Source organism: Schistocerca cancellata, chromosome 2, assembly GCF_023864275.1.
Source record: "Schistocerca cancellata isolate TAMUIC-IGC-003103 chromosome 2, iqSchCanc2.1, whole genome shotgun sequence".
Lineage (NCBI taxonomy): Eukaryota > Metazoa > Arthropoda > Insecta > Orthoptera > Acrididae > Schistocerca > Schistocerca cancellata.
Window position 1 is genome coordinate 990640318 of NC_064627.1, and position 27967 is coordinate 990668284.

The 27967-nt window shown below is 38.8% G+C and overlaps 1 protein-coding gene across 4 annotated transcripts in view; it reads right to left on the reverse strand.

The window, feature by feature from the left end:
- The window catches only part of LOC126162965 (uncharacterized), a 157402-nt gene that overhangs the window by 120970 nt on the left and 8465 nt on the right, over positions 1-27967 (reverse strand). For all 4 annotated transcript variants that reach the window (XM_049919802.1, XM_049919803.1, XM_049919805.1 and 1 more), the window contains exons 2-3: positions 13415-13596; positions 13226-13340 (exon numbers count right to left, since the gene is read on the reverse strand). In XM_049919802.1, the coding sequence (XP_049775759.1) occupies positions 13226-13340; positions 13415-13596 (297 nt within the window). The remainder of the gene's footprint in view (positions 1-13225; positions 13341-13414; positions 13597-27967) is intronic.

Consider the following 27967-nt stretch of genomic DNA (forward strand, 5'->3'; position numbering starts at 1 on the left):
ATGCTGTTCTAGGCAAATTTTATGAATGTCTATGTTCTTAAATTTATGACAATTCCTGATGAATGTGGCAACTCCTCCTTTCTCCATTTCTGATCTATAAAAGTGAGATGCTAACCTAAACCCTGTAACACTTATAAGTACTATACCAGTGGTCACATGATGTTCAGAGAGGTAGATTATGTCAGCTGGGTTTGAAGACTCTAATTCATCTATGCAGATAATTAATTCATTAATTTTATTTCTCAGTCCTTGAATATTTTGATGCAATAAAGATAGCTGACATTTCACGTTGACTGAGTTAAAAAAGGGTGGAGTAAAAATATCTGCTGACTGTTGAAAATTCTTAACCAATAGCTGTTTATGCTGATGTAATAAGCTAGAATTGTGTTTTCTGGTTTCTTTCTCAAACTGAAGGTTTGTCTCAGTCCTAACCTCCCTTAAAATTTGGTTTCTTTCTGTTCTCGCTACCCTAGGTCCCGAGTTGGAGTCTCAGTCCGGCACACAGTTTTAATCTGGCAGGAAGTTTCATATCAGCGCACACTCCGCTGCAGAGTGAAAATCTCATTCTGCATCACCTTGTTTACCAATTGGTGTGGATAAAGTTGACTTTAAAGATAACATTGGGCAAGTGCTCTACCAGCTGAGCTACCCAAGCACGACTCACGCCCCATCCTCACAGCTTTACTTCCGCCAGTACCTCATCTCCTGCCTTCCAAACTTTATAGAAGCTCTCCTGCGAACCTTGCAGAACTAGCACTCCTGAAAGAAAGGATATTGCGGAGACATGGCTTAGCCACAGCCTGAGGGATGTTTCCAGAATGAGATTTTTACTCTGCAGCGGAGTGTGCGCTGATATGAAACTTCCTGGCAGATTAAAACTGTGTGCCGGACCGAGGCTCGAACTCGGGACCTTTGCCTTTCGCGGGCAAGTGCTCTACCAACTGAGCTACCCAAGCACGACTCACGCCCCGTCCTCACAGCTTTACTTCCGCCAGTACCTCGTCTCCTGCCTTCCAAACTTGGATAGCTCAGTTGGCAAAGGTCCTGAGTTCGAGTCTCGGTCCGGCACACAGTTTTAATCTGCCAGGAAGTTTCAAGGTAATGCATTTGATACATTTTTTTTCTTTTCCAAGTTGGTATCTAGTTTCAAAATTATACCGTTGTATCAATGCATTCCCAATTGTAAGTCGACCACAAGTCGACCTACAGTCCTGTAAAAATGATGAAGCTTTATGATCTGTGTAAACTGTAACCTTTCTGCCCAGCAAACAATTTCTAAATTTATGAAACACCCACAAAATGGCTAAAGCCCTTTTCCCTGTTAGAGAGTATTGCCTTTCCCAATTATTCAGTATTCTACCTGCGAAATTAACTGTCTTTTGATCTCATCCATCTGAGATCTTTATTACTGGGAACATTTCAGCTGCAATTTAATATTCTGAACTAACTGTAGCAATGCATGTCTTTAGAGAAATCTGGATGAGCTAGCTTTATTGTTTCACACAAAATTTCCTTTAGTTTCAAAAATTCTTGTTTACACTGCTCTGTCCAAACCCGAGGGCCATTTTTTCTAGTCAATTCCAATAACTGAATCTATTGTAAATCTCTTGAACAAAACCGTGCTCAGTTCTTGGAAAAACATACAGGTCACATCTGTCCACAAGATGGGTAGTAGAAATGATCTAAAAACTACCATCCAATATCCTTGACACTGATTTGGTGTAGAATCTTAGAACATATTCTGAGCTCAAACATAATGAGGTGTCTTGAATAGAATGACCTTCTCAATGCCAACCAGTATGGATTTCAAAGACATCGATCACGTGAAACCCAACACACACTTTGCTCACATGAGATACTAAGAGCTTTGGATCAAGGCAACAGGTAGGTGCAATATTTCTTGATTTCCGAAAAGCATTTGACTCAGTACCGCACCTACGCTTCATCTACATCTACATCTATGTGATTACTCTGCTACTCACAATGAAGTGCCTGGCAGAGCGTTCAATGAACCACCTTCAAGCTGTCTCTCTGCCGTTCCACTCTCGAATGGCGCATGGAAAAAACAAGCATTTAAATTTTTCTGTGTGAGCCCTGATTTCTCTTATTTTATCGTGTATCACTTCTCCCTATGTAGGTGTCTGTGGCACTACCTTCCCTATTTTGCAATAATACAAAAAGCTGCCCTTCTTTGAACTTTTTTGATGTAATCTGTCAGTCCCACCTAATGCGGATCCCACACTGCACAGCAGTACTCCAGAATAGGGTGGACAAGCGTGGTGCAAACAGTCTCTTAAGTAGACATGTTGCACCTTTTAAGTGTTATGCCAATGAATCACAGTCTTTGGTTTGCTCTACCCACAACACTGTCTATGTGATTGTTCCAATTTAGGTTATTTGTAATTGTAATCCCTAAGTATTTAGTTGAATTTACAGAGTTCAGGTTTGTGTGACTTATCCCGTAATAAAAATTTAGCGGATTTTTTTTTAGTACTCAGGTGAATACCTTCACACTTTTCTTTATTCAGGGTCAACTGCCACTTTTCACACCATACAATTATCATATCTAAATCATTTTGCAATTTGTTTTGGTCATCTGGTGACTTTACAAGATGGTAAATGACAGAATCACCTGCAAACAATCTAAGAGGGCTACTCAGGTTGTCGCCATATCGTTAATATAGATGAGGGAGATGACTACGAACTGTGACCTTTCTGACAGAAAATCACAAATCCAGTCGCACAACTGAGGTGATATTCCATAGGCACGCAGTTGGGTTAGAAGATGCTTGTGAGGAACGGTGTCGAAAGCCTTCTGTAAATCTAAAAACATGACATCAATTTAACATCCCCTGTCGATAGCACTCATTACTTCATGAGCATAAATAAGCTAGTTTTCTGAATCTGTTCTAACTGTGTGTCAATAAATTGTTTTCGTCAAGGTAATTCATAATGTTCATACGAGCTTATTGTCAAAAGTAATGATCATATGGGGTAAAAAGTGAAATTTGTAACTGGTCTAAGCACTTTTTGGTAGGGAAGACACAGCATGTTATCCTGGATGTCGAGTCATCAGATGTAGAAATTACTTCATGTGGGCTCCACGGAAGTGTGTTGAGACCCTTGCTGTTCATATTGTATATTAACCCTTAACTACTATGGTCATTCACAGGAATACAATTACTATGGAGGGGTCTCTCAGACCGCATGTTTCTATTTTATATATCAAACCAGAATTTTGCTGAATATATATAGTTTCTTGAATTCCAGTCATTCATTACACTTCTTAGAGGTGGCTTTTGTAGAAATTTGTTTTTAACACTGTGGTATTTTAAACACTTCGACAATTAAAACAAAGCGAAATCTGCAGTATATTTTTATTTTGAGTTACGAAAGTAACAGCAAATAGTTAGCTCTCTACTCACACACAGATTTTCATCAGAGGGATTATATTACAAATTGGCAATATAACTAGGTGGAAAAATCCGACATGACTTACGATAAATTGTGTGCGAAGTCAGCTTTCAGTTTACGACTCACTTTGCAATGTAGGCGAATATTTCAGTCCATAAGTCTATGAATGGAGAAACTTTGGCACCATTTTACTTCTAAAATTACAAGTAAAAACTACATACTTGTTCTCATGTGCCACTGAATCATACATTAGTCAGTTTCCACCTGCAAACACTTCACGCAGACCTTCCTGGAACACTCCAAACAAATCGGAACACCATGCTGTTGACATGGATACCTTGTTTTCCTCTTCAGACGAGGAGGGCAAAAGGTGCACGTTTTTCGATTTTCGAATTCTTCTTTCAGTGTCTGAGGCTCGGCTCATCTTGCAAGTGAAGACATCTGTCTCACATAACTCACGTTGCACAGAAGGCCCAGCTTTCCCCGCCATGGAGAAACAGTAGCATGCAATAAAAACGCGGCATGCAAACACTATGGTACATCTGTGAGACCTCTCAAGGCTAATTATTACGAAACAAAGAGCAGCAACAATGCAAGAATGCTGGCACGTGTAGCTTGACAGCCAATAGGAAGGTACATGGAAGAGTCCATTTGGCTTTGCAGGGGTGTGAGAAATATCTCGACACATAAATTAGTAGTGGTCTGAGAGATGGTCGATAGTAGTTAAGGGTTAATAACCTTGCAGACAATATTAATAGTGAAGTCAGGCTTTTTGCAGATGATGCAGTTAACTATAATGAAGTACTATCTGAAAGAAGCTGCGTAAATGTTCAGTCAGATGTTGCTAATATTTCAACGTGGTGCAGAGATTGGAAACTTCCTATAAATGTTCAGAAATGTAAAATTTTGTACTTCACAAAATGAAAAAAATGTAGTATCCTATGACTATATCAATGAGTCATCATTGGAATTGGTCAACTCATACAAATATCTGGGTGTAACACACTGTACGGATACGAAAAGGAATGATCACATAGGCTCAGTCATGGGTAGTGCAGGTGGTAGACTTGGTTTATTGGTAAAATACTGGGGAAGTGTAATTAGTCTAATAAAGAGATTGCTTACAAATCACTCACACGAGACATCCTGGAATATTGCTCACATGCTTGGGTCCCATACCAGATGAGACTAACAGGGGATATTGAACGTATACAGAGAAGGGTAGCAAGAATGGTCATGTTTGTTTAATGAATGGGGAAATATCATAGAGATAATAAAGCAAATTAAATGCCAGACTATTGAAGACAGACGTAAACTATCCTGAGAAAGTCTATTAACTAAGTTTCAGGAACCAGCTTTAAATGATTACTCTAGGGATAAATTACAACCTCCTACATAGCGCTCACACAGGGATTGTGGCGATACGATTAGAATAATTACTGCACACACAAAGGCATTCAATCAATCATTCTTCCTGTGATTCTTGAAGTTATTCCGGCATACTGGATGTTCAACGAGGTTTCGGGATTGCATCCGGATCATGCTGACTTCTTGCCACAATATTTCAGCTGGCAATCATCCAGCCATCTTCAGGTGAGTGTCAATCTTCAGAGACTGCAAGTTCCCAGTGTCGGTTTTATAGCAAAAATTTGTGCAGAAACATCTCTGCCCTCTGTCAGAATGCACGCTTACATCACTAAAAACCTGACGTCAGATATCACTAGAGGTTTCATTATGAATAAACTGTCTTCTCTCAGAAGAAATTAGAAAGATCACCTGGTCCCAAGCCCCGTCCAGTTGAAAACCGCCGTCACGATACATAAGATTTCATGCTAGGCGTATTTGCACAGATTCTTTAATTACTTACTGCCAAAAAGTTCTTGCTGGGGCCAAGATTTTTGTGGCAGAAAAATCCATAGCGTGCCCTGTGGTAATACAAGCTCAGCTACTTACTGGGCTGCGAAAGGCGAGTATGGTTCAACGCAACTTTCATGTACTGTGTGTTTCCTCTGACCACTGTAAGCTTTGCCACACTGGCAAGGAATTTTGTAGATCCCAACCTTCCACAGCCGGCCGGTGTGGCCAAGTGGTTCTAGGCGCTTCAGTCCAGAATCGCGTGACCGCTACAGTCGCAGGTTCGAATCCTGCCTCGGGCATGGATGTGTGTGATATCCTTAGGTTAGTTAGGTTTAAGTAGTTCTTAAGTTCTAGGGGACTGATGACTTCAGAAGTTAAGTCCCACAGTGCTCAGAGCCATTTGAATCATTTTGAACCAGCCTTCCACAGACTCCGATCAACTTTTATCGAACCGAGAAGGGAATTAGACTTCAACGGCAGCCGGAACATTACTTTAACTTGATGTTTTCTTAGGGTCCCATCTACTTTAGAAGAAAGGTTGCCGAGGTATGGAAGGAATGCCCTGGACTTGAATAGCTCCTTATTTCCTTGATGTTGTGGGTGATCATGTTTCTTCCTTCTTAGTGCTGTGCTAATTTGATGTGGAGAGTAACCATTACCTCTGAACACCAACTGTAGATGTTCTAGCTCCTCTGTAAGGCTGTCTCCATCAGAAACAACATGATCTCAGTAGACCAACGTTCTAAGGACGTCTGTAGTTTGTGAAGGGTGATGGCAACTCGACACTTGCAGGGAAAGGTCTGTATGTGTAGGTTTACAGTAGGCAGAATGCCCTAATGACACATCCACTCTCCTAGTAACCAAGACGTCCAAAAACAGCAAGCAACCATCCTTCTCTATTTCCATCGTAAACTGGATGTTCTTGTGGATTGCATTCAGATGTTACAAGAAACATGACAGTTCTTCTTTACCACACTATAAAATTGTCATCTGCATATCGCCAGAAGACTCTCAGTTTAAGTTTGCCGAGTCAAGCGCTCTTTCCTCAAAGTCTTCCATAAAAAAGTTTGCTACCAAAGGTGAGAGAGGACTGCCCATGGCAACACTGTCAGTCTGCTCAAAACATTCGTCGTTAAATAAAAAGTAGGCTCAGGAAAGGACAGCATGGAAAAGTGCTGTTATATCGGCTGTGAATTTACTGCTGATGAGTGACAAAGAGTCCATAAGATGAACCTTAGTGAAAAGTGAGATGCTCACTAAAAAGTCAGTTTCACCAAGTCGAAGTGACTTCAGTCTATTGATAAAGACAGCTGAGTTGCAAACATGATGCACACACTTCCTCACAAAAGGTCTAAGTAGAAATGCATCGCCAAATCATACGTGTGGGCACCAATATTACTGACAGAACCTCTTTTTTATGGATCTTCGGAAGACCATATAACCTGGGAGGCAAGGTCTTAAGTCTTTTGGCTACTTCTTGCGGAATAGAAGAATAATTCAGCAGTGCTTATATTTTCCTTTCCACTTTCACTGTGGGGTCTTTGTCAATCTTCCAACACATTGGTTCACTCAGCAAGTTATAAATCTTCTGTTCATAAACCTCACGTGGCAACAGCACTGTGTCATTCCCCTTATCCGCTGGATCTTATAAATTGTGACGGCAGTTTTCAACTGGACGAGGCTTGGGACCCGGTGATCTCTCTAATTTGTTCTGAGAGAAGACAGTTTATTCATAATGATATGCCTGGTGACATCTGATGTCTGGTTTCTAGCGACGCGAGCATGAATTCCAGCAGGACGGACATGCAGTTTTCACCTTTACGCATGTGCCTGTACGCTACAGATAGAACAGTATTTTCAGGGGGCACGGATTTCGATACAGGACACTCCTTGATGGTCGCCAATGTGCATGCGTTTCTGGGCCAATTTTTGCTACAAAGCAGACTGCCGGAAACTTGCAGTCTCCAGTGACGTACATTTACCTGAAGATGGCTTGACGATTGCCAGCCAAAATATTGTGGTAAGAAGTCAACATGATCCAGCTGCAATACCAAAACCTCATCGAACAATCATTCTTGCAGCACTCAATATGTGAATGGAACAGGAAGAAACCCTAAAAACTGGTACAATGGGACACACCCTCCACCATGCAACTCACGGTGGTTTGCAGAGTATAGATGTAGATATAGAAAGCCTGTGCATTCGTAGCCTGATTATTTGCAAATTTTCTATAAAAATTACATAATCCAAGGAAAAGTTTTAACCTATTTTTTTATTTCTGGGTTCTAGTACCTTCTTAATTGCTTATATGTTTTCAGAATTCAGCCTAATACCATTTGCTGAAATGATACGTCCCAAAAATTTAATTTCTTTTCATCTAAATTCCAATTTTTTAATGTTAACTTTGATATTATTACTCCACACCTGATCCAAAACTCCACTATGTTCTTTCCAACCATTCACTGGAATCAGTACATCATCCATGCAACATGTCACCTTCGATAGTAATTCCTCTCATAGTACACCATCTAACACTCTGACAAAAGCTGATACAGAAATATTTAGACCAAAGGGTACCACATTAAAATCATAACACTGAGCCATGTAAACAAAAGCTGTATATTTTAACATTCTTCAGCCAAAAGTATCTGCCAGAAACTGTCCATCAGATCAATACTACTAATAATCTGAATATTATTTGATCTTTGAAACTGCTCCTCCAATATTTATAAACTATTCATTTGTGGAATAAGAGTTTTGTTTAATGCTTTCACATCCAGGATCATTCTTACAGATCATTCTTTCTTTAAGACCACAACTAATGGGCTGAGATATTGAATTTGTGCTTTTTCTATCACTTCCTGTTTTGCTATAGGTCTCAATTTAAATTACTTACTATTTACTTTGAATCAGACGACATAGTCCCTCCTTAGATCAGGATCTCAAAATACTTTTACATGTTTCCTCAACAACCTCCTTAGTGATTCTCTTCTATCAAATCTCATACTTTCCACGTGCACTACTCTGTCACTAATTATGCCATCAACATTTTCTCAAGACGTCATTAAGACATCTCATCAACCTACAAGCATCATGTCCACTATTCTTATCTATATTATTTTGCAACAGTTTTTCCTCACTAAACAGGGTACAAGTCATTGCCTCCCCAGCTTCTCAATTTGTGCCATCTACAACTTCTATTTTCCATTTCCAATTTCCTCACAGTAATCATTAACTTTTAGTTCTTTAATACGAACCTCACTCTGTTTATCCTTCGGGATCAAACATCCCATAAATAACAACTCATCTTCCTCTCTACCTATACCTATCTTAACAATTCCTCTTGCTAAATCTAACACAGCAAAAGTCTCCATTAACCAATTTATCCCCAAAATTAATTTGACGCACAATCCAGGAATGATCATTACATTCACACTAATTCTTCTACCTTTAATCTCAATTAGCAAACATCACTTGGCTCTTTACTAACTTACTTTTAGCACCAATGGCTCTAATAATTCTCATCCCTTTCACTGGCAATTCTGGAATATCACTTCCCCCATTAACTTCAAATACAGCTCTTCATTTATCACAGAAACTTCATTCTCCGAATCTGGCCTTATCCTTTCTATGCCATCTCTTGCCTCTCTTTGATATTGTCTGTTATTATTGTGGAATCTTCCATGTTTCCATCCACCTATGCCTCTAGAAGGTGGGTCCCTATAATTTTACCTACAGATGTCTCTTTGTCCGCCGCTCGTGGTCTCGCGGTAGCGTTCTCGCTTCCCGAGCACGGGGTCCCGGGTTCGATTCCCGGCGGGGTCAGGGATTTTCACCTGCCTCGAGATGACTGGGTGTTTGTGTTGTCCTCATCATTTCATCATCATCCAGGAAAGTGGCGAAATTGGACTGAGCAAAGATTGGATAATTGTACGGGCGCTGATAACCACGCAGTTGAGCGCCCCACAAACCAAACATCATCATCAGATGTCTCTTTGTCTATTGTCTTGGTTATTCCATCTCCATCCATTACCTCTCCCTCCTTTATATAGACTTATGCCAGACAATGAAACCAGCTGTTCAAGAGCAAGCAACATATCGTCAACACAATGTTTCAGAATTCTAATATTCTTTTCTTAGGTTAGCTGACCCACACAACAGAAATTGAATCCCTTTCCTTCAGAGGATCACCGAAACGTAAATTCCACTACCAATAATTTTGAAAGAATTCTTTATAACTTTGACACCCACTGTCAATAATACTTCATTCAATTAAAATGACACTGTGTACGCTACTTTGCACAGTGTTCGACCAATACTGTTAAAGGACAGCACTTGCAAATTCATCATATATTCTACAGGAAGAAACCATTCTCATTCCACATGATAATGCTTGACTTTCCAACCTACTAATGACACAGCCATTTTCCTTTGTCATCCCATGCTTTACCCTTGTTGAAAACTGATGGAACTCACATACCCACAAAAAAGCTGTCATCAACTGCATCACAGCTTCCTATTCCAATCAGATTGCTTTCCTGAAAATACCAAGCTTCTAACAGTTTTCTAAAGCTATTTTCAACTTGAACACCATATTGATTTAATTTCTGCTTACTAACCTCAATATTTTTAGTTACAGATTCTTCCATTTCTTTTGTCTTTTTAATAGCTTCACCTCCTCTATAATGACACTAAGATATAAATTATTTCACCAATATTGTCATCTACTTTTTTCTTTATTTGGATAATTCCAGCAATGAAATGTGTTATACTGTTACAACAATACTGAGCAATATTATCTCCTATTTTTCCTTAATGGATCAACACTATATGTTAGTTCACTAAACTTATCATTTTACTTGATTTTTGGAGATAATCCTTGCTTACAATTCCCCTTCTGTTTTCTCCAACAAACTGTTCAGCTGATCAATTCTGGTGTCCATCTTTTGATTTTCTATGCTACACATTTCCTTCATGCTTTTCATTTCAGCGTTAATTTTAGACAATTTAACCCTAACTTTCCTCTTTAATTCCTTAAAAGCTTTGGTCAGCCAATCAATTTCCTCTTCAATTTTATTTGCTAGATCCTTTCCAGTTCATCTTAACTCATTATTAGTTTGTCTAATGTCCTTAATCAAATTATCATTAGTTTGTTTTAATTCATTATTAGTTTGGTCAATTTTACTACACAAAATTTTATTACACTCATCAATTTTAGTAAATCTCGTAGTCAACCTCATATTATTCCTTTGATTTGTTTTTGAAGCTGTCTTTGTGTATACATAATATTCCAAAGACTACACTCTTCTGATGTTCCAACACTAACCTCACCATCACTGCTTGATAATCCTGTTGCTTCAACTTGACTTATACTGTCATCAATTTCTTGTTTGCCATTTACTCCAACAGTCTCATGATACGCTACGACACGAGATTTACTTAATGGTGGTAAATTACTTTCATCACTACTGAATAACTCGTCACTGTTTTCAGCACTATGAACATCTACCTGGATAGTGGTGTCATTACCCACACTGACATTAACTAATTCATTATCATTCTTTCCATTATTATTAACATTCACTTGAGTGATTGCTTCATTATCCACATTTACATTAGCAGAAGCCATGTTTACTGAGTCACAAATCAAAACAATTTTAAATTAAAAAACTACCTTATAAAATTATAATAAAAGTCTCTTTTTCTAATAATAATGTAAGCACAACTTACATTCACAACTGCAAAGTCACCTGCCACCTCCGTGCCGTCTCACAGTTGAGTCCGCACGCACTGAAAACAGCATCCCTTGTGAGATACCTGCCAGACTCTGGTAACCACTGCCACTGACGGTCAGATGTGGTGTCTCAGCTGCCACTCTGCACACCACTGAAGTTGACATTACAACAATGCCATCATCGATCTGCGTTGTCAGCCATGGGTATCATGCCTTCATCATCACCATACTTCAAAATGCATATGCCATTCAATGTCCACATCTTCACACTTTCAGTTCTGTTTGTAATGGCAACTGTTTCAGCATAACAACTCTAACATGCCGTATAACTAAACATCAACTAATGCCACTCCAGTTCACCAAACAATTTCTACAGTATGTCCTCTGTTCATTTGTCATCAAAACTAAATGTTCAAAGTGACCAGTAATCATCATTGTTTCGATAACGACAGTTCAAAAATTATTTCTTGCCACTATTCAGTCTTACCAACACTAAATATTCACTGTTCTTCAAATTTTACCGTCATTAAATGCCGCTGTTCTTTTTACGCACTGCTTTAAATTTCTCCCACTTTCATCACTGTTTGGCAAAGGTCACACATGATTTTAAATTTCAAAATGTCCACTGTCTATTAGCACTTCTGCCACACCCATTAAGCACAGTCTACTGGCCATTCCCCATTATGGATACCAAGTGCAATGCTTGGACACACACACACACACACACACACACACACACACACACACACAAAATAATGGCAAGGGTGGGTTACTATTATAATGTTCACCTACCTATCTGTTAAATAGTGGATTTCACAAAATGCGGAAATGACAGGTTCTATCAAATACTAAAGTTTCTGAGTGTATGTCTTTTCACTTTCCTAACGTCACTGATTTTAGTTTCCTTACCTCACATCTTCTAAAGCTGTCTCACAGATCTCATCCCGACTGGCTTCTTCTCCATATAGGTGCAGGATTTGACATGGAAACAACAAACTGTGCTAGATATGCAAATGACAAACTGTGCTAAATTCAAATGGCAGTGTGGGAAAAAAATCCAGTGCTATGAAATAAAGTTATCAAAACATAGGATTCCACTTGATCTTTATTCACTAGTGTTTAGCAGTAATAAAGAAACACAAGTACAAGCCTGATTATGTTCATTCATTAAATCAAATTCCGCAGAAGCTAACTACATCAGAGCACCACAAGACACAACCTAATAATTCACAGTAGTACAAGATGTTAAAACTTCACATAACCGTTCACCAAGGCACTGTTCAATGAGACAAATGATTTTCAATAATTCGTTACACTATACTGTCCAAAGTGCGTGTTGCACAATGTTTTCTGAGGCACTATTAACTGCAATAAATAGTTATCAGTCTCATATTCCACTTGATAATTCTGAACCACATTGCCTCACTCATACCTGGTAGAAGACTCCTAGTGAATTACAGCAACAGTTTGACACCTTCTTATTCAGAGTGTTTCTGGTTGGTCCATTGTCTGCCATCAATAACGACTAAGTTCATGTGTTCTCATTTACATTTTCACTTTAGTTAATGACATTATGAAATTATTGTTAACCTTCTATAGGTGCAACTAACATTGATGGTATGACTGGAGGAGCATAGCAGTGCTCAAACAATAAATATTAACTAACAACATAGTACTACTTCACACCACACTCAGTATGTGATTCCCAGCTGTCTACTCCATACTCAAGCACGATACAGCCACTGCTAGTAGGCATGTTCCCACACCCTTAAACCATCTGCCACATAACCCAATGCACAGTACTCTCTCCCTACTTTGCCTTGTGTGTGTGTGTGTGTGTGTGTGTGTGTGTGTGTGTGTGTGTGTGTGTGTCTAATAAACCACCTATCAGTATCTGGTAACAATATTACCATAAATTTAACATTACAAAAAAACTGACCTCTGCTATGCAGAATGTGGACTCCCTAAGGGGCTACGAGCTGAAAATTATACAGTCATAAAAATTTTCAATTTCCTAGTGAAATCATATAATCTATTTCCACAATACAATCTAAAAACATTCAATGGGAGATCGCTGAAGCAGAAGAAGACCACATACATATCTACTAATTACTCATTGTGCATCTTTCACATGTGATACATAATGTCGTACAGCACAATGATCTGGTCATTCTTGTTAGGAACAAAGCACATACTGTCAAGATTACAAACATTTCTTACCTTTTTGACCTCTCTTATCATTTCTTCAATTTTCCTTTGGTGTTTTACCAATTTTATTGTGTTTTGAACTGTTCTGTCCATTGGGAAGCATACCTTCAATGGAATTTTCTGGCAACTGTAAAATTTTAGTCATTACAGATAATACTCAAACTGAAAGTTTGATTTTAATTTTGAAGCAAACTGGCTTACCACGTATGTTCTTCTTCTGGAATAAAATTTTCATCTTCAGAAAGTGGCTCCTGTGACTCTGTTTCTTCAATGTCAGTTTTTGTCTCAGAACAGTCTACTTGTTTTCTTGTCTTCTTCTCCCGCAAATATTGTGCTAGCTTTGGGTTTACAATATCTTCTAGGTCAGGTTCAGTCATGGTACTCTGCAATCAAACCAATAATAAATGTAATGGAAGCCCGACTTCGTATCATCTAGGGACATCCAGTTGTTCCCAATCTAGAAGCCCTTTTGCATTAATTTAATCCTGGGTCATGTATTGCAAATTGCACTAAGGAGAACAATGAGTAATTCGTAACAAGTGTAGGAACACATTTGTGGGAGAAAGTACTGTGATAAACTGCTCCTCCATGCTGCACTAATAAGAAGTAATTAACCTCCCACCCCCAATTCTTTAAAGAATCGAACTCCCACGAACAAAATGTGATATCTCTCAAATTGTGTGATTGAGTTAGTAGTAAAGAAGTAATACATTAAAATTTCAAGCCTCATGTTGCAGTTTTACTGCATGGACAGCAAAAGTGTAGTAAGTGGTAAACTTTTTTTTTTCTTTCATCATTTAGTGGGGAATGTCATTGAGATAAAGTTTTGTCACAGTTTGAAATTGTGTGTTAAGTTTGAAGGAAGTCACTAAATGCTTTCATTCTCAAATACTGGATAGATATAGTCCAGCTAATTTGTGTGCTGTGAGTTACACTGCCTTAAGAAAGATACACAGTTTCTAACTGTAATACTTCACTAACTGTGTTAGATGTTTAACACGAGATTATAGTTCCCACTGGGCAGATTATGACAGTGTTTTACATATTTAAACACAATCAATAACTGTACGAAATATTGAAAATCAAATTTTTGTTGCCTCTGGAAACCTTTAGAGAGAGAACCTGCAATGGAGTCAATGCCCTGGGTTAGGTGTTTAATACTGTAGTACTGCTTTAGTGACTTATGTACAAAGTGGCAAACTACAAATCCAAAGTTTTGGGATTCAGTTCCTGGTTTAACACCACTTTTACTTCTGACAATTACCTATATGTGAAAAAAAATGACAAAATGCATTATCAATAAGAATCTGTATTAAATTGTCTGGGTCAGTTATTCCTCAAGTCAGATGAGAATCAGGGCCACCTATCATCTAATGTATCATAATTAGTGAGAGGTGTTCAAACCAACCTTAGCACCTACGAATATTTTTTTTTTAGATAATGCAACAGTAAATAGTGTCAATTATATCGAAAGGGAAATTAAACTTACATAACTATAAAACTATAAGATAAAATTGCTGGCCTTTATTTTCCTTCAAAAGAAATATCTTCACTGCAGACAGATACATATAAAAGTACATGCATAACCCTAGCTTTCAGAACTAATAGCAGGTTAGAATGTGAAAGATTAAAAAGGAAGGCAGGTCTCTCAGACTATGGGATGAGATGACCCACTTGTTGTGACAGTGAGGGGAGACAAAGAGAAAAGTGGGGGAGGGGGGGGGGAGGTGTAGGAGAGAAAGTGGGAGGGCAAAGACAGTACATTAAAAGTAGCCAAGTAGTCCAGGATACTGTCTTTGGTTAATAATCAAAAGATCCCAGGTGCCGGGTTCAAATCTAGCTACTGCTTAAATCAATGCATATTATGAAAATTGATGGATGTACATACGTGTCACATTTGCACCTAAACCACAGGGCCATTTTCAACCAAACTCAATGCGCAATATCCATAACTGTCAGGCAAAAATCACTGTCTGGGTAAGAAGCACCCACTTATCATAGTTCAGGAGCTATGTCTTCATAAACAATGAGATGCATGAAAAAATGCTGTGTCATGCATGAAGTTTTCATACATTCATTCTTTACTACTAAGTCACTAGTACAGTCAAGTCAACTTAAGGAAATCCCTGACACCTTGCAGCACTTTTGATAGATTTCAAATGTGAAGTGCAAACAGCTGTAGGCCAAAACCAATTACTATGTATAGAGCTATGATGAGGCATTGCCATAGAGACGTTTACAAGATCGTGTTGCAGACACCCAAAGCAGCTGCACTCAGAGTACTGAAAGTGTCAGGGATAGTATCGCACGGAATCTACGGCAGGAGTACATATAACGTTTGGTTTATAATAGAAATTTGGAAAAATAGTACCCACGCAATGCTGGGTTTGTCAGCTAGTTTTGAATAAAACTCATCAGCAATGACAGCCCAAGACATCCAGCATAAGAAGTCACCCTCATTCTGTCAAAGGCCTTATCAGAGGACAGAGAAGCAGACAGAGGTTCAGGGCACTCTCCTTGCACTTGAAGTGGGACTCTGCTCCTAAAAGACAGAGCAATCAGAAATGATCAATGCCATGAGGGTGCAGAAATCAATGGAAACCACAGCACTAAAGACAAGGTTTACCCACAGGACATGTGGCTAGTAACTGAAAAAGTGTCATAGTGATCTCTCTATTGGCAAATTTCCAGATCAGACCCCTATTCCAATTCCCAAGAGGGGACTGTGATGGGAGAGGTGACCTTGAGAAAAAGTTTAAATAACCAACAAAAGAATGATGTTCTATGAATCAGTGAGTGGAATGTGAGAAGTCTGAACACCATAGGGAGCTAGAAAATCTAATAAGGGAAATGGTAAGGGTCGCTCTAGATATTGCGCGGGGGGGGGGGGGGGGGGGGTCAGTGAACTGAACTGGAAAGAATACACGGATTTGCGGTCAGATAAATATAGGGTAATACCAACAATGGAAACAAATGGTATAACAGGAGTAGGATTCGTTATGAATAGAAAGGCATGGTAGAGAGTGGGTTGGTGTGAACAGTTCTCCTCATCAGAATCAATAGCAAACCAACACCAGCAGCAACAGCTCTGGTATACATGGCAACGTAGCAAGCAGAAGCTGAAGAGAGAAAATATATAAGGATAGTGCAAGGATAAACCAGTACGCAAAGGAAAATGAAAATCTAATAATCATCATGATAGTAAGGGAAGAAGTAGACCATAGGGTTATGGGAGAATATGGGCTTGGAAGCAGGAATGAGAGAGAAGAAAGACTAACAGATCTCTGCAATAAATTTCACCTAGTAATAGGAATACTCCATTCAAGAATCGCAAGAGGAGGTGGTTTTATTGGAAAAGGCATGGAGGCTTGGGAAGATTTCAGAAGGATAACATCAAAGTCGGACGGAGATTCTGAAATAAGATATTGGATTGTAAGGTTTATGCAAGAGCAGATATAGATTCAAATCACAATTCAGTAACAATATATTATAGACTGAAGTTTAAGAGAATTGTACAGAAGAATCAGTGTGGACAGAAGTGGGATATTGAAGTATGAGACATGTTTGAAGTTTGCTAAAGATGTGCATAATGTGATAAGGAATATCTAGGCAAGCAGTTCAGCTGTAGAGAGTGGACATTTCTAACAAGAGCAGTCACAGATGTTAATCACAAACATACATACTAGAAAGGTAACTGCGAGTAAACCTGACTGACAAAACAAGGAAGTACAAAAATGTTGAGGGAGAGACAGGAATACAGCGACATAAATCACAAGGAACAAAAATAAATAAAAATTGCAGGCAAGCCAAGCTCAAACAGTTGCAGGAAATATGTGAAGAAATCAAAAAAGAAATAATCGTCTGAAAGACTAACTCAGAACATAAAAAAGTCGAAACAACCTTCAGTTAAATTAAAAACAAGGGTGGCAACGTTAAGAATACAACATGAATTCTACTATTAAGCACAGAAGGCAGAGCTGATACGTGGAAATAGTACACTGAAGGCCACTATGAGGGGGAGGAATTGTGTAATGATGTGACAAGAAGAAGAAACCAGATCAATATGGAAATGATAGGGGATCCACTATAGAATTAAAAGAGCTCTGGAAGACTTGAGATCAAATACGGCAGAAGGTATAGATAACATTCCATCAGAATTTCTAAAAGCATCAGGGGAAGTGGCAACCAAATGACTATTCAAACTTTTGTGTTGAATCTACGAGACTGGCAACATAAAATCAGACTTTCAGAAAAATATCATCCACAGAACTCAGAAGACAGCAAGAACAACTGATCACGAGAACTACCAGCTTAACAGTTCATGCATCCAAGTAGCTGGCAAAGAATAATATACAGAAGCATGGCAAAGAAAACTGAGGATCTGTTAGATGATGGTCAATGTGGCTTTAGGAAAGATAATGTCACCAGAGAGGCAGTCCTGACGTTGCACTTGGTAATTGAAGCAAGACTGATGAAAAATCAAACATCAAGACATGTTCACAGGATTTGTCAACCTGTAAAAAGCATTTGACAATAGTAGTGCAAGATGTTTGAAATTCTGAGAAAAATGGAAGTAAGCTATAGTGACAGATGAGTAACATAAAATATGTACAAGAGTCAAGAGGGACCAATAAGACTGGGAGACCGAGTACTCAGATTAAAAAGGATACAAGGCAGATACGCATTCTTTCATCCACATTGTTCAATGGAGGGGCAGGGGAGGGGAGAGGGGCGGACAATAAAGAGAGGGATTAAAATTCAGGGTGAATGGAAATCACTGATAAGATTCACTGATAGAATTTCTATACTTAGTGAAGATGAGGAAGTATTACAGGATCTTTTGAATGGACTACACAGTCTGATGAGTACAGAATATGGATCAAGAGTAAAGATAGGCAATAGACAAAGTTAAGGGCCGGCCGATGTGGCCGTGTGGTTCTAAGCGCTTCAGTTTGGAATCGCGTGACCGCTACGGTCGCAGGTTCGAATCCTGCCACGGGCATGGATGTGTGTGATGTACTTAGGTTAGTTAGGTTTAAGTAGTTCTAAGTTCTAGGGGACTGATGACAATAGATGTTAAGTCCCATAGTGCTCAGAGCCATTTGAACCATTTTGAAACAAAGTTAAGGAATTCTGCTATCTTGGAAGCAAAATAACACACGATGAACAAACCAAGGAGGACATAAAAAGCAGACCGCCACAGGCGAAGTGGCTGTTCCTGGCCAAAAGAAGTCAACTAGTATCAAACATAGGTGTTAATTTGAGGAAGAAATTTCAGAGGATGTACATTAGGAGCACAGTGTTGTATAGTGGACGTAGGAAAAACCAGAACAGAAGAGAAATGAAACATTTGCGATGTGGTACTAAAGAAGATTGTTGAAAATTATATGGGCTGATAAGATAAGGAATTAGGAGGTTCTCCACAGAACCAGCGAAGAAAGGAAACCTGGAAAACACTGTCAAGAAGGAGGGACAGATGATACATGTGTGGAGACAGGACGGAATAAGCTCCATGATGCTAGAGGGAGCTGTAGAGGGTAAAAACTCTAAAGGAAGACAAAGACTGAAATACATCCAACAAATAATTGATCACATAGTGTACAGGTGCTATTCTGAGATGAAGAGGTTGGGTGAGCCATGCAAAATTAGTCAGAAAACTGATGACTCAAAAGAAAGTAATATGCCAGTTCAGTTCAGAGATGATGAATAGTAAAAACACGGAGTGAGAAGAAGAGGAATTAATACTAGAATTCAGAACTAGAGAAAAATAAAGGGAGAGAGGATGCAGGGGGGAGGGGGGATGACGACAAAGACAAAAGAGTAAAAAGCAAAAGGAAGATAAAAGAAACAGTGACTGTCTGCTCACTGAACTACATGGAAGCATATCTTAGAAACCTAACTGTACACTGCATTAACAATAAACTATTACGACACTGCTTAGTACTACTTGAGCTCATGCCAGCTAAATTTAACCTAGCAAGTCAGAGAGAAAATTCCTGCTCTGAAACAAGCTGGTGCTTCCTTAGTTACATGAAATAGCTGCTGCTCATCTTCTACTGACAGCTAAGTATTTAGTTGGTTACATTTGTATTTTTCAAAGAAAATAGTTGACTGTATCTACATTTGTAAAAACAGAGCCTTGTTTACGAGGTAATGCCACTTGTTACACAGCTCAATAATGAACACTTTTTAAACTGGAGGATTTCACAATGTTTGTGGTACTGGAGTATCAACTCTTGATTGCAGATTGTCATCTGAACTAAGTAGAGTTCTCTTCTCCTAGAACAAATACTTAATTTCAGGAGTTCTTCATCCCCTGTCCTTCCTTGTCTACTTTTAAAAATTTGTTTTAGGGAAAAACAAGACACAAAATACAGGGTGGCACACAAAATATGTTACCAATTTTTCTTTCACAATTTACGGTGCACATTAGATATCCTGCTGAGATTTCTACAGTAGTATCAACAGAGCTTGGAAAAACAAATGAATTACGAATGACGTGTAATTCACGATACTGCCACTAGGAGACTAGTAAGCAGCAATGGCTGACAATGGAAGACTGACGACACAGCAACGATCAGCAATTGTTATGTTTTCATGAAACGAAAAGCCTTGTTGTGAATCAGAGGCATTTTCGACAACAGTTTAACACACAGTGGGTCCCTTACAAGAAGACCATCCACAGGTTGTACAATAAATCTGTACAGGAAGGAACAGTATTGGAAGCGAAGCGACCTCGGCCTAAGCCTGTTTGTTTGCTGAAGAATATTGAAGCAGTATGAGTTGCTGTACAGAGGAGTCCTGGGAAATCGTGTAGAAAGGCAGCAGTGCAACTGGGAATATCCAGATGCTCTGTTCAACGCATTCTTGAAAGTGACCTCCATATGTACCCATACAAGATGACCTGTGCACAGAAGCTCTGAAGAACACAAGCAGCAGAGACTGCTGTTTGCTCAGTGGGAGGAGGATAGGGAAGAAACTCTCAAAAACGTTTGCTTTTCAGACGAGGCACATTTTCATTTAGACGGTGTGGTTAACAAACAAAATGTACACTTCTGAGCCACTGAAAACCCACAAGTGCTTCATGAACGACAACATTATGCTCCGAGGATAACAGTGTGGGCAGCAATTTCCAATCACGGACTTATTGGACCCTTTTTCTTTGAAGAAACTGTGAACTGCGAGCGTTATTTGAGCATGCTTCGCAATAGCTTCATTCCACAGCTTCTTGCTACTGCCTTGCCCTTCAACACGCAGTGGTTCATGCAAGATGGAGCAAGGCCACATACTGCAAACACTGTGTTGGAGTTTTTACACGAGCATTTCGACATGCGGATCATTTCACTCAGGTTTCCAGGTTGCTTCAATGACGGACAAAATTGGCCCCCCAATAGTCCAGACCTCAATCCATGTGATTTTTTTCTTTGGGGGTACCTAAAGGAAAAAATTTTCCCGAAATGTCCACGTGATTTAATGGAGCTCAGAAGACTTATTCTTCAAGCTTGCAGTGAAACTATGGAAGACATGTGCCTTAGGGTAATCACCAACTTCAGTGTTCGCTTGAAGGAAGTTAGGAAATGAAATGGTGGACATATTGAGCATTTGCTGAGTTAGAACAAATCTCCATGGATGACTCTTCATTGTAGTATATGTTCCTTTCAGATTGTATTGACAATAAAGTTTATATTCAAATGGTAACACATTTTGTGTGCCACCCTGTACATATAAATATGTTCAAGAAAGAGTTAAATTTTAATTTTTTATGATTCTGTGATACAATATTTTTTTCTGTAATCTAAACATAGCTGCTTGGTATACATTATTTTTAATGTTTGCTTTCACGTCTAAATCATACAAATTGTGAACGGTTGTTGCACTATGTCCTTATCATAGGGAATTTCACTGTAGAAAACCATCCACAACTGGACATCAACAACTCCAGCTCTTCTCGTTATTGTCTGATAGAAATTCAACATTACAGTCTCCAAAATGATTTCCTATTTAAGTCTATATAATTTTATTCCAAGTGGTCCTAGCTATTTTATGAACCCTAAGATAATTTCTGCTGGTAGCTTGTAAACTGCCTGGTAGCTTGTAAACTGCCAAGTAATACAAGATTGAATACATAGTGATCCATTATTGTAGCACAGCTTTCAACACAATATTTATCAACTTGACTATCATAAACAGTTCCAGTGGTTCTACAGTAGTAAAATATTAGCTTGTATCAATCAAGATGCTCTGGATCAATTTCCATCTGACATTATGATAAGCATAATAAACTGTGCAACAAAACTAAAGGGTTACTTTTTTGAAACCCATCAATTTTTCCATTGTGATGTAGAAGCTCAAAATTTGGCTTTTAAAGTTCCTAAAACCTTCCTCTGTAATGGTGCAAAAGCATGAGACCTTGTGTCACCTTCAGGTTCTGAGATGCTTCAATAAGGCAGTGTCGACACATGCAAAAAAGAAAGGCCACAGTTCAGAAACTCATTTCAGGTGAAGGTGGGTTAATGTTATCATGTTGGCACCACATTTCACCATAATTCTGCCCAATGCCACTGTGGACACATCACACCTCCTCTTACCCATACCTCAACCCTTCTCTTGATGTCTTTACGACAAGGGTCACAATCGCATCACCCAGAATTTCTCCAAATGTCTCTTTAATTTTCCTGTAGGCAGAATATATCTTACCCCTAGTGATATATGCCTCTACATCCTTACAGTTGTCCTCTAGCCATCCCTGCTTAGCCATTTTCCAAAAAAATCAAGGGTTGTTCAGAGTTTCAAAGGAAGCATTATACGACAACTGATGGAAAAAGAAGAAAGAAATGCGACTGAAATCAAATGGGTATTTTTTAGAGATGAAACAGCAAAGGCAGTAAAGGATCGCAGAAAAAAGAGCATGGTCCAGAAGAAATCCCTGAATAACACATGAGGTACTGAATTTGGCTGAGCAAGGGAACAAATATAAAATTGAAGCAGGAAAAAGGGAATACAGACATCTGAAAACTAAATTAAAAGGAAGTGCAAAATGGTCAAATGTGTAGGGCCAGAGGACAAATGCAAAGCTGTAGAAACATGAATGACTACAGGAAATATGGATAATGCCTATAGGAGTATTAAAGAACTTGAGCAGCAACAAGATTGCAGTTGTGAGTCATAGAACAAGAAGGGGAAGCAGTAGTTTAGAACGGAGTGAAACGTCATTATTGCCAATTCCAGAAGTTCTTCAATCTGAATACTGAGTAAGCTGTGAAGGAATCCAAGGAGAAATTCAGAAAGTAAATTTAAGTTCTGGGAGAAGATCTTAAAATTCTGAGGTTAGTTGATGACGTAACTCTGTCAGAGACAGCAGAGTATTTGCAGCAATGAAATGGAATGGCTAATGTCTTGGAAAGAGGTTAGTTCTACAAGATGAATACCAATGAACATAAAACAAAGGCAAAGGAATTACGTCAGGTGATGTTGAGGGAACTAGATTAGGAAATGGGGCAATGAAAGTAGTAGTAGACTTCTGCTATTTGGATAGCAAAATAAATGATGATGGCCGAAATATAGAGGACCTTATTGATGGCATTAGTATAGAGATGGGGATTAGCGATCAAGGTATCATAGCAATTATGGCTCCAAAGTTGATAAATCAGTCAAAAAGGCTAGGAGAGGGTTTTTCTGCTAGAAAGAGTAGGTAAGCAGTTGTTAGCATCTCACTTAGACAGTGAATTGAAATCATTTAGTTCCAGTATGACGTAAACAGAGGAATTAGGGGCAAAGTTTAAATAGACTGTAAATCATGCTCTGGACAAGTGTATGCCTAGTTGTAGATTAACGACAGAAAAGACCCACTGTGGTTTAGCAACGAAATTTGGAAAATGATGAGGAAGCAAAGGCTGTTATAATCTTGGTTCAAAAGAGAATGCACAAATAATGAAAGGCAAAAGTTAGTAGAGATTCATACGCCTCTGAACAGATCTATGCACACAGTACACAACTAGCACCATACCATAGGAAAGGATCTGGCCGAGAATCCAAGAAAATTCTAGTCCGAAAATTGTTTTGCGGTTCTAAGGTTTCCATTTGGTAACTCATTGACAAGTCTGGTGTAACAGTTGAGACAGCAAAACAAAAGCCAAAGTTTTTAATTCCACAATTGAGAAGTTGTTCAGGCAGGAGAATTGTACAAACATACTGTCGTTTGATGCATAGAGTCCCATATGGGCAACATAGTAATAAGCATTCATAGCGTGGAGAAACATCTGAAAGAGCGGAAAACAAATAAGTCGCCAGGAAACCCAATTCAGTTTTACAAAGAGTATTCTATAGCACTGACTCCTTACTAATTTGCATTTATTGTGACCCTCTCACCCAATGCAAAGTCCCAAGCATCTGGAAATAAGTGGAGGTGACTCTTGTATATAAGAAGGTTAGAAGAACAGGCCCACAAAACTACAGCCCAACGTCCTTAACATCAGTTTGCTGCAGAATTCTATTCCGAGTTCAAATGATAAATTTCCTAGAGACCAAAATGCTTATATCTATGAATCAGTAAAGTTTTAGAAAGCACTGCTTGTGTGAAACTCAGCTTGCCCTTCTTCTTGTGATATACTCTGAACTATGGATGGTGGGCAACAGGCAGATTCCACATTTCTAGATTTCCGAAAAGCATTTGACACCGTACCACGCTGCAGATTGTTAACAAAGTTATGAGCATACAGAATAGGTTATCATATATGTGAGTGATTCGAAGACTTCATAACAGGACACAGTATGTTGTCCTTCATGATGAGTTTTCATCAGAGACAAGAGTATCATCAGGAGTGCGCAATGGAAGTGTGATAGGACCGCTACTATTTTTTGTATACATAAATAATCTAGCGGGCAGCAGTCCACAGTTGTTTGTTGATGATGCTGTGGTGTAAGGGGAAGTGTTGAAGTTGAGTGATTGTAGGACGATACAAGATGACCTGGACAAAATTTCTAGCTGATGTGTTGAATGGCACATAGCTCAAAATGTAGAAAAATGTAAGTTAATGTGGATGAGTAGAGCAAACAAACCTGTAATGTTTAGATACAGCATTAGTAGTGTCCTGCTCGACACAATCATGGAGTTTAAATATCTGGGTGTAACACTGCAAAGCGACATAAAGTGGAATATGAGCATATGAGGATTTTGGTAAGAAATGTGAATGCTTGACTTTCGTTTATTGAGTGAATTTTAGGAAAGTGTGGTACATTTGTAAAGGATACTGCGTATGGGACATTAGTGCAACCTGTTATTGAGTACCACTCTAACATTTAGGATCCACACTGGGTTGGATTACAGTAAGACACTGAAGAAATTCAGAGGTGGGCTGCTAGATTTGTTACCAGTAGGTTTGAACAACATGCGGGAATTGCTTCAGGAAATGAAAAGGGAAATCTCCAGAGGAAAGACAATATCCTTTTCAAGGATCACTAGTACAGAGAAAATTTAGAGAACAGACATTTGAAAATGGCTGCAGAACGATCATACTGCCACCAACATACATTTCATCTAAGGACCACAGAGATAAGATATGAGAGCTTAGGGCTCATAAGAAGGCATACAGACAATCGTTTTTCCCTCGCTCTATCTGTAAGTGGAACACGAAAGGAAACAAATAGTAGTGGCACAGGGTACCCTCAGCCATGCACTGTATGGTGACTTGCGTAGTAAGTATGTAGATGTAGATAAAATAACACTGGCAATAGCAAGAAGAGCACTGCTCAAAAAGAGAAATCTGTTACCAATGAATATAAATTTAAATGTAAAAAAAAGGTCTTTTCTGAGGTATTTGACTGGAGAGTAGCCTTGTAATGAAGTTAAACATAGGAAATAAATGGCTAAGGCAACAAAAGCTTTTGAAATGTGCTATGAACGAATGCTGAAAGTCAGGTGAGTAGATAAAATAACAAATGACACTGCACTTAAGTGGATCACGGAAAAAAGAAATTTATGACACTATTTGATGAAAAGAATGGAGAGGTTCATATAATACATCATTAGGTTAGGTTAGGTTAGACATCAAGATGTAGTCAGTTCGGTAATGGAATGAATTCTGATGGGTAAAAATTGTAGGTGAAGACCAAGGCTCAAAATAAGTAATCAGGTTCATATGGATGTAGGCTGCAGTAGTTATGCGGAGGTGAAATGCTTTCACTGGACAGATTAGTGTGGAGAGCTGTTTGAAACCAGTCTTCGTAATGAAGACAACAACAGCAGCAACAATTACAATTAGACCAAATTCCAAACAATATTTACAAAAAAACTTTCTAACTTTTAAATTTATATTCAATGTTAACAAGTTAGGCTGTCCAAATAAAACAATATGTAAAGGAGGGAAAGTTTAAACACTGAGGAAGCCAGACACCTGTTGGACCTGGTTATAACAATCTGGAATATTGTTTAATGTTGAACAACCAGAAGAGAGAAGTCATGAAGTAGCTGATGTTGTATCCATTATAGCAGTAAACTGCAACAGCCACACAGCAATAAACAAAAAAGGGAGCAGAACAAATGTTTGGAGATGATCCACTCAAACCAGCAAAATCTTAGAAATAAACTTGACATATTACAAGTATTGATAACAGTGTCTGCCACACTTGTGGGAAATAACAGAACATGGTCTTAAATCTTATGAATTTAATTACAGTGCCATAAATCAGATGGTCCTTTGAATTATGGAATTCACCCATATGCAAACTCCATCCACAACCAGACTGTTTCTGCTAGTATCTCAGCTGTAAATCATTAAACCATTCTAGAGCAAGCTATAAAGACTGACAGTAAAGCAGTGCAGCCCACCTCAAATACTGGTAGGGCTAATTAATTGTGCAAGCATACACGAATAATCATAATGGGAGAAATATCACAACTAGCTTTGACAATGCCTCCTGGTAACAGGGCTATGTCACACATTCTGGCCAACATGAACAGTACTATTGTCTATGAATGCTAACTATTGCCAATGCCAGATACCACATTTTTCGAGGTTAAAACCATCGACAATTAAATTGCTCATCAAAACATATTTCAATGGCTTCCCTGACAACCAGATCCCAAAATGATGAAACAAATGTTAAAATGAGGACATTCACGTAGTCAATAGCGTAGCTTCACTGACTGCTGTTCTAAGTCACTGCATATTTAGCAGGCTGTAGCAGGCAGTTATAGCATTAATGTTCCACTGAACATTCTCGAACAGCATGTAAAGTATGCAGAGGACCAGTGCATGCTACATGGAATGGAAACTGACCCTCAACATAAAAAAATTTAACATACTGCAAATACATACACAGAAAGACCCAAAATTATTTTATTGCAAAAAAGGAGAACAATCACTGGAACCAGTTACTTCCATAAAATATCTAGGAGTATGCATATGGAGTGATTTGAAATGGAACGACCACACAAAATTAATCACGAGTTAGGCAGATGCCAGACTGATTCATTAGGAGAATTCTCAGCAAATGAAGTCTATCGACAAAGGAAGTAGCTTACAAATTACTCATTCAACCAATATATTGCGTGTCAGAATGGGATCCCAATCAGATAGGACTGAAAAGAGGAAATAGAAAAGAACCAAAGAAGAGTGGCACCTTTTGTTACCGGTTCATTTAGTAAGCACAAAAGAATTACAGAGATGGTCAACCAATTCCAGTGGCAGACGCTGCAAGAGAGGGCTCCTGCATCACAGTGTTGTTTAATTGTTGAACTTACAAGAGCATACACTTCTAAAAGAGTCAAAAAATATATTGCTTCCTCCTATATCTTGTGAAAAAGTCATGAAGATAAAATTAGAGAGATTCAAGCCGACACGCAGGTTTAACAGCAATCATTCTCCTTCACACTATTCGTGACTGGAACAGGAAAGAGGGAAGTAACTGTGGTACACAAAGTACCCTCTGCCACACACCACAAGGTGAATTGTGGAGTATAGATGCAGATGTATGTCCATTATATGACACGCCACAAAGACAGGGAATCTTACACGTGCCTGACTTCTGTAGAGTCAACCTGTAGAGTCAACTATCCTTCACAAAGCCAACGAATGTGGCTATGTACCTTTGGTGACTGCAGAAAAATAACATTCACTTTATGCTTTGCGAGCATACAACCTACAAATAGTAGGAAGGTGACAGGCTTGAAACTTCTCTCTTCAGTTTCTTCAGGTGAAATACTCATCTTCAGTTTGAATCGCAAAGCCCTGCGGGCTTTCTTTGGTGGATAGCCTTTATACTGAAAAACTTTTTTGAGATTTGAGGCACCATTGGTCAGCACAGTATGATGACAGTTGTCCCCTTGTGGGTACAGATCCATATGTATCGGCTTGCATAAGAAACTATACCATAGGGTGTTCCGAGTTTTATGTTGAAAATCCTCAATTCTTTGATGGACATATTCCATTCTGTCTTCGCCTATTTTATTTACCCTCTACAGTACCACAGAAGTTATTCCTTGATATCTTAATACCGGGTGATCAAAAAGTCAGCATAAATTTGAAAACTTAATAAACCATGGAATAATGTATATAGAGAGGTAAAAATTGACACACATGCTTGAAATGACATGGGGTTTTCTTAGGGGGAAAAAAAGGTTCACAAAATGTCCGACAGATGGTGCTGGACAGCAAAACGTCAGTGACTGCGCATGAAAATTGTGTATAAAAGGAGCTGTAATGAGAGAGAGAATCAGATGCGCCAGCAGTCGCAGCATGTTGACGTTACCTGAAG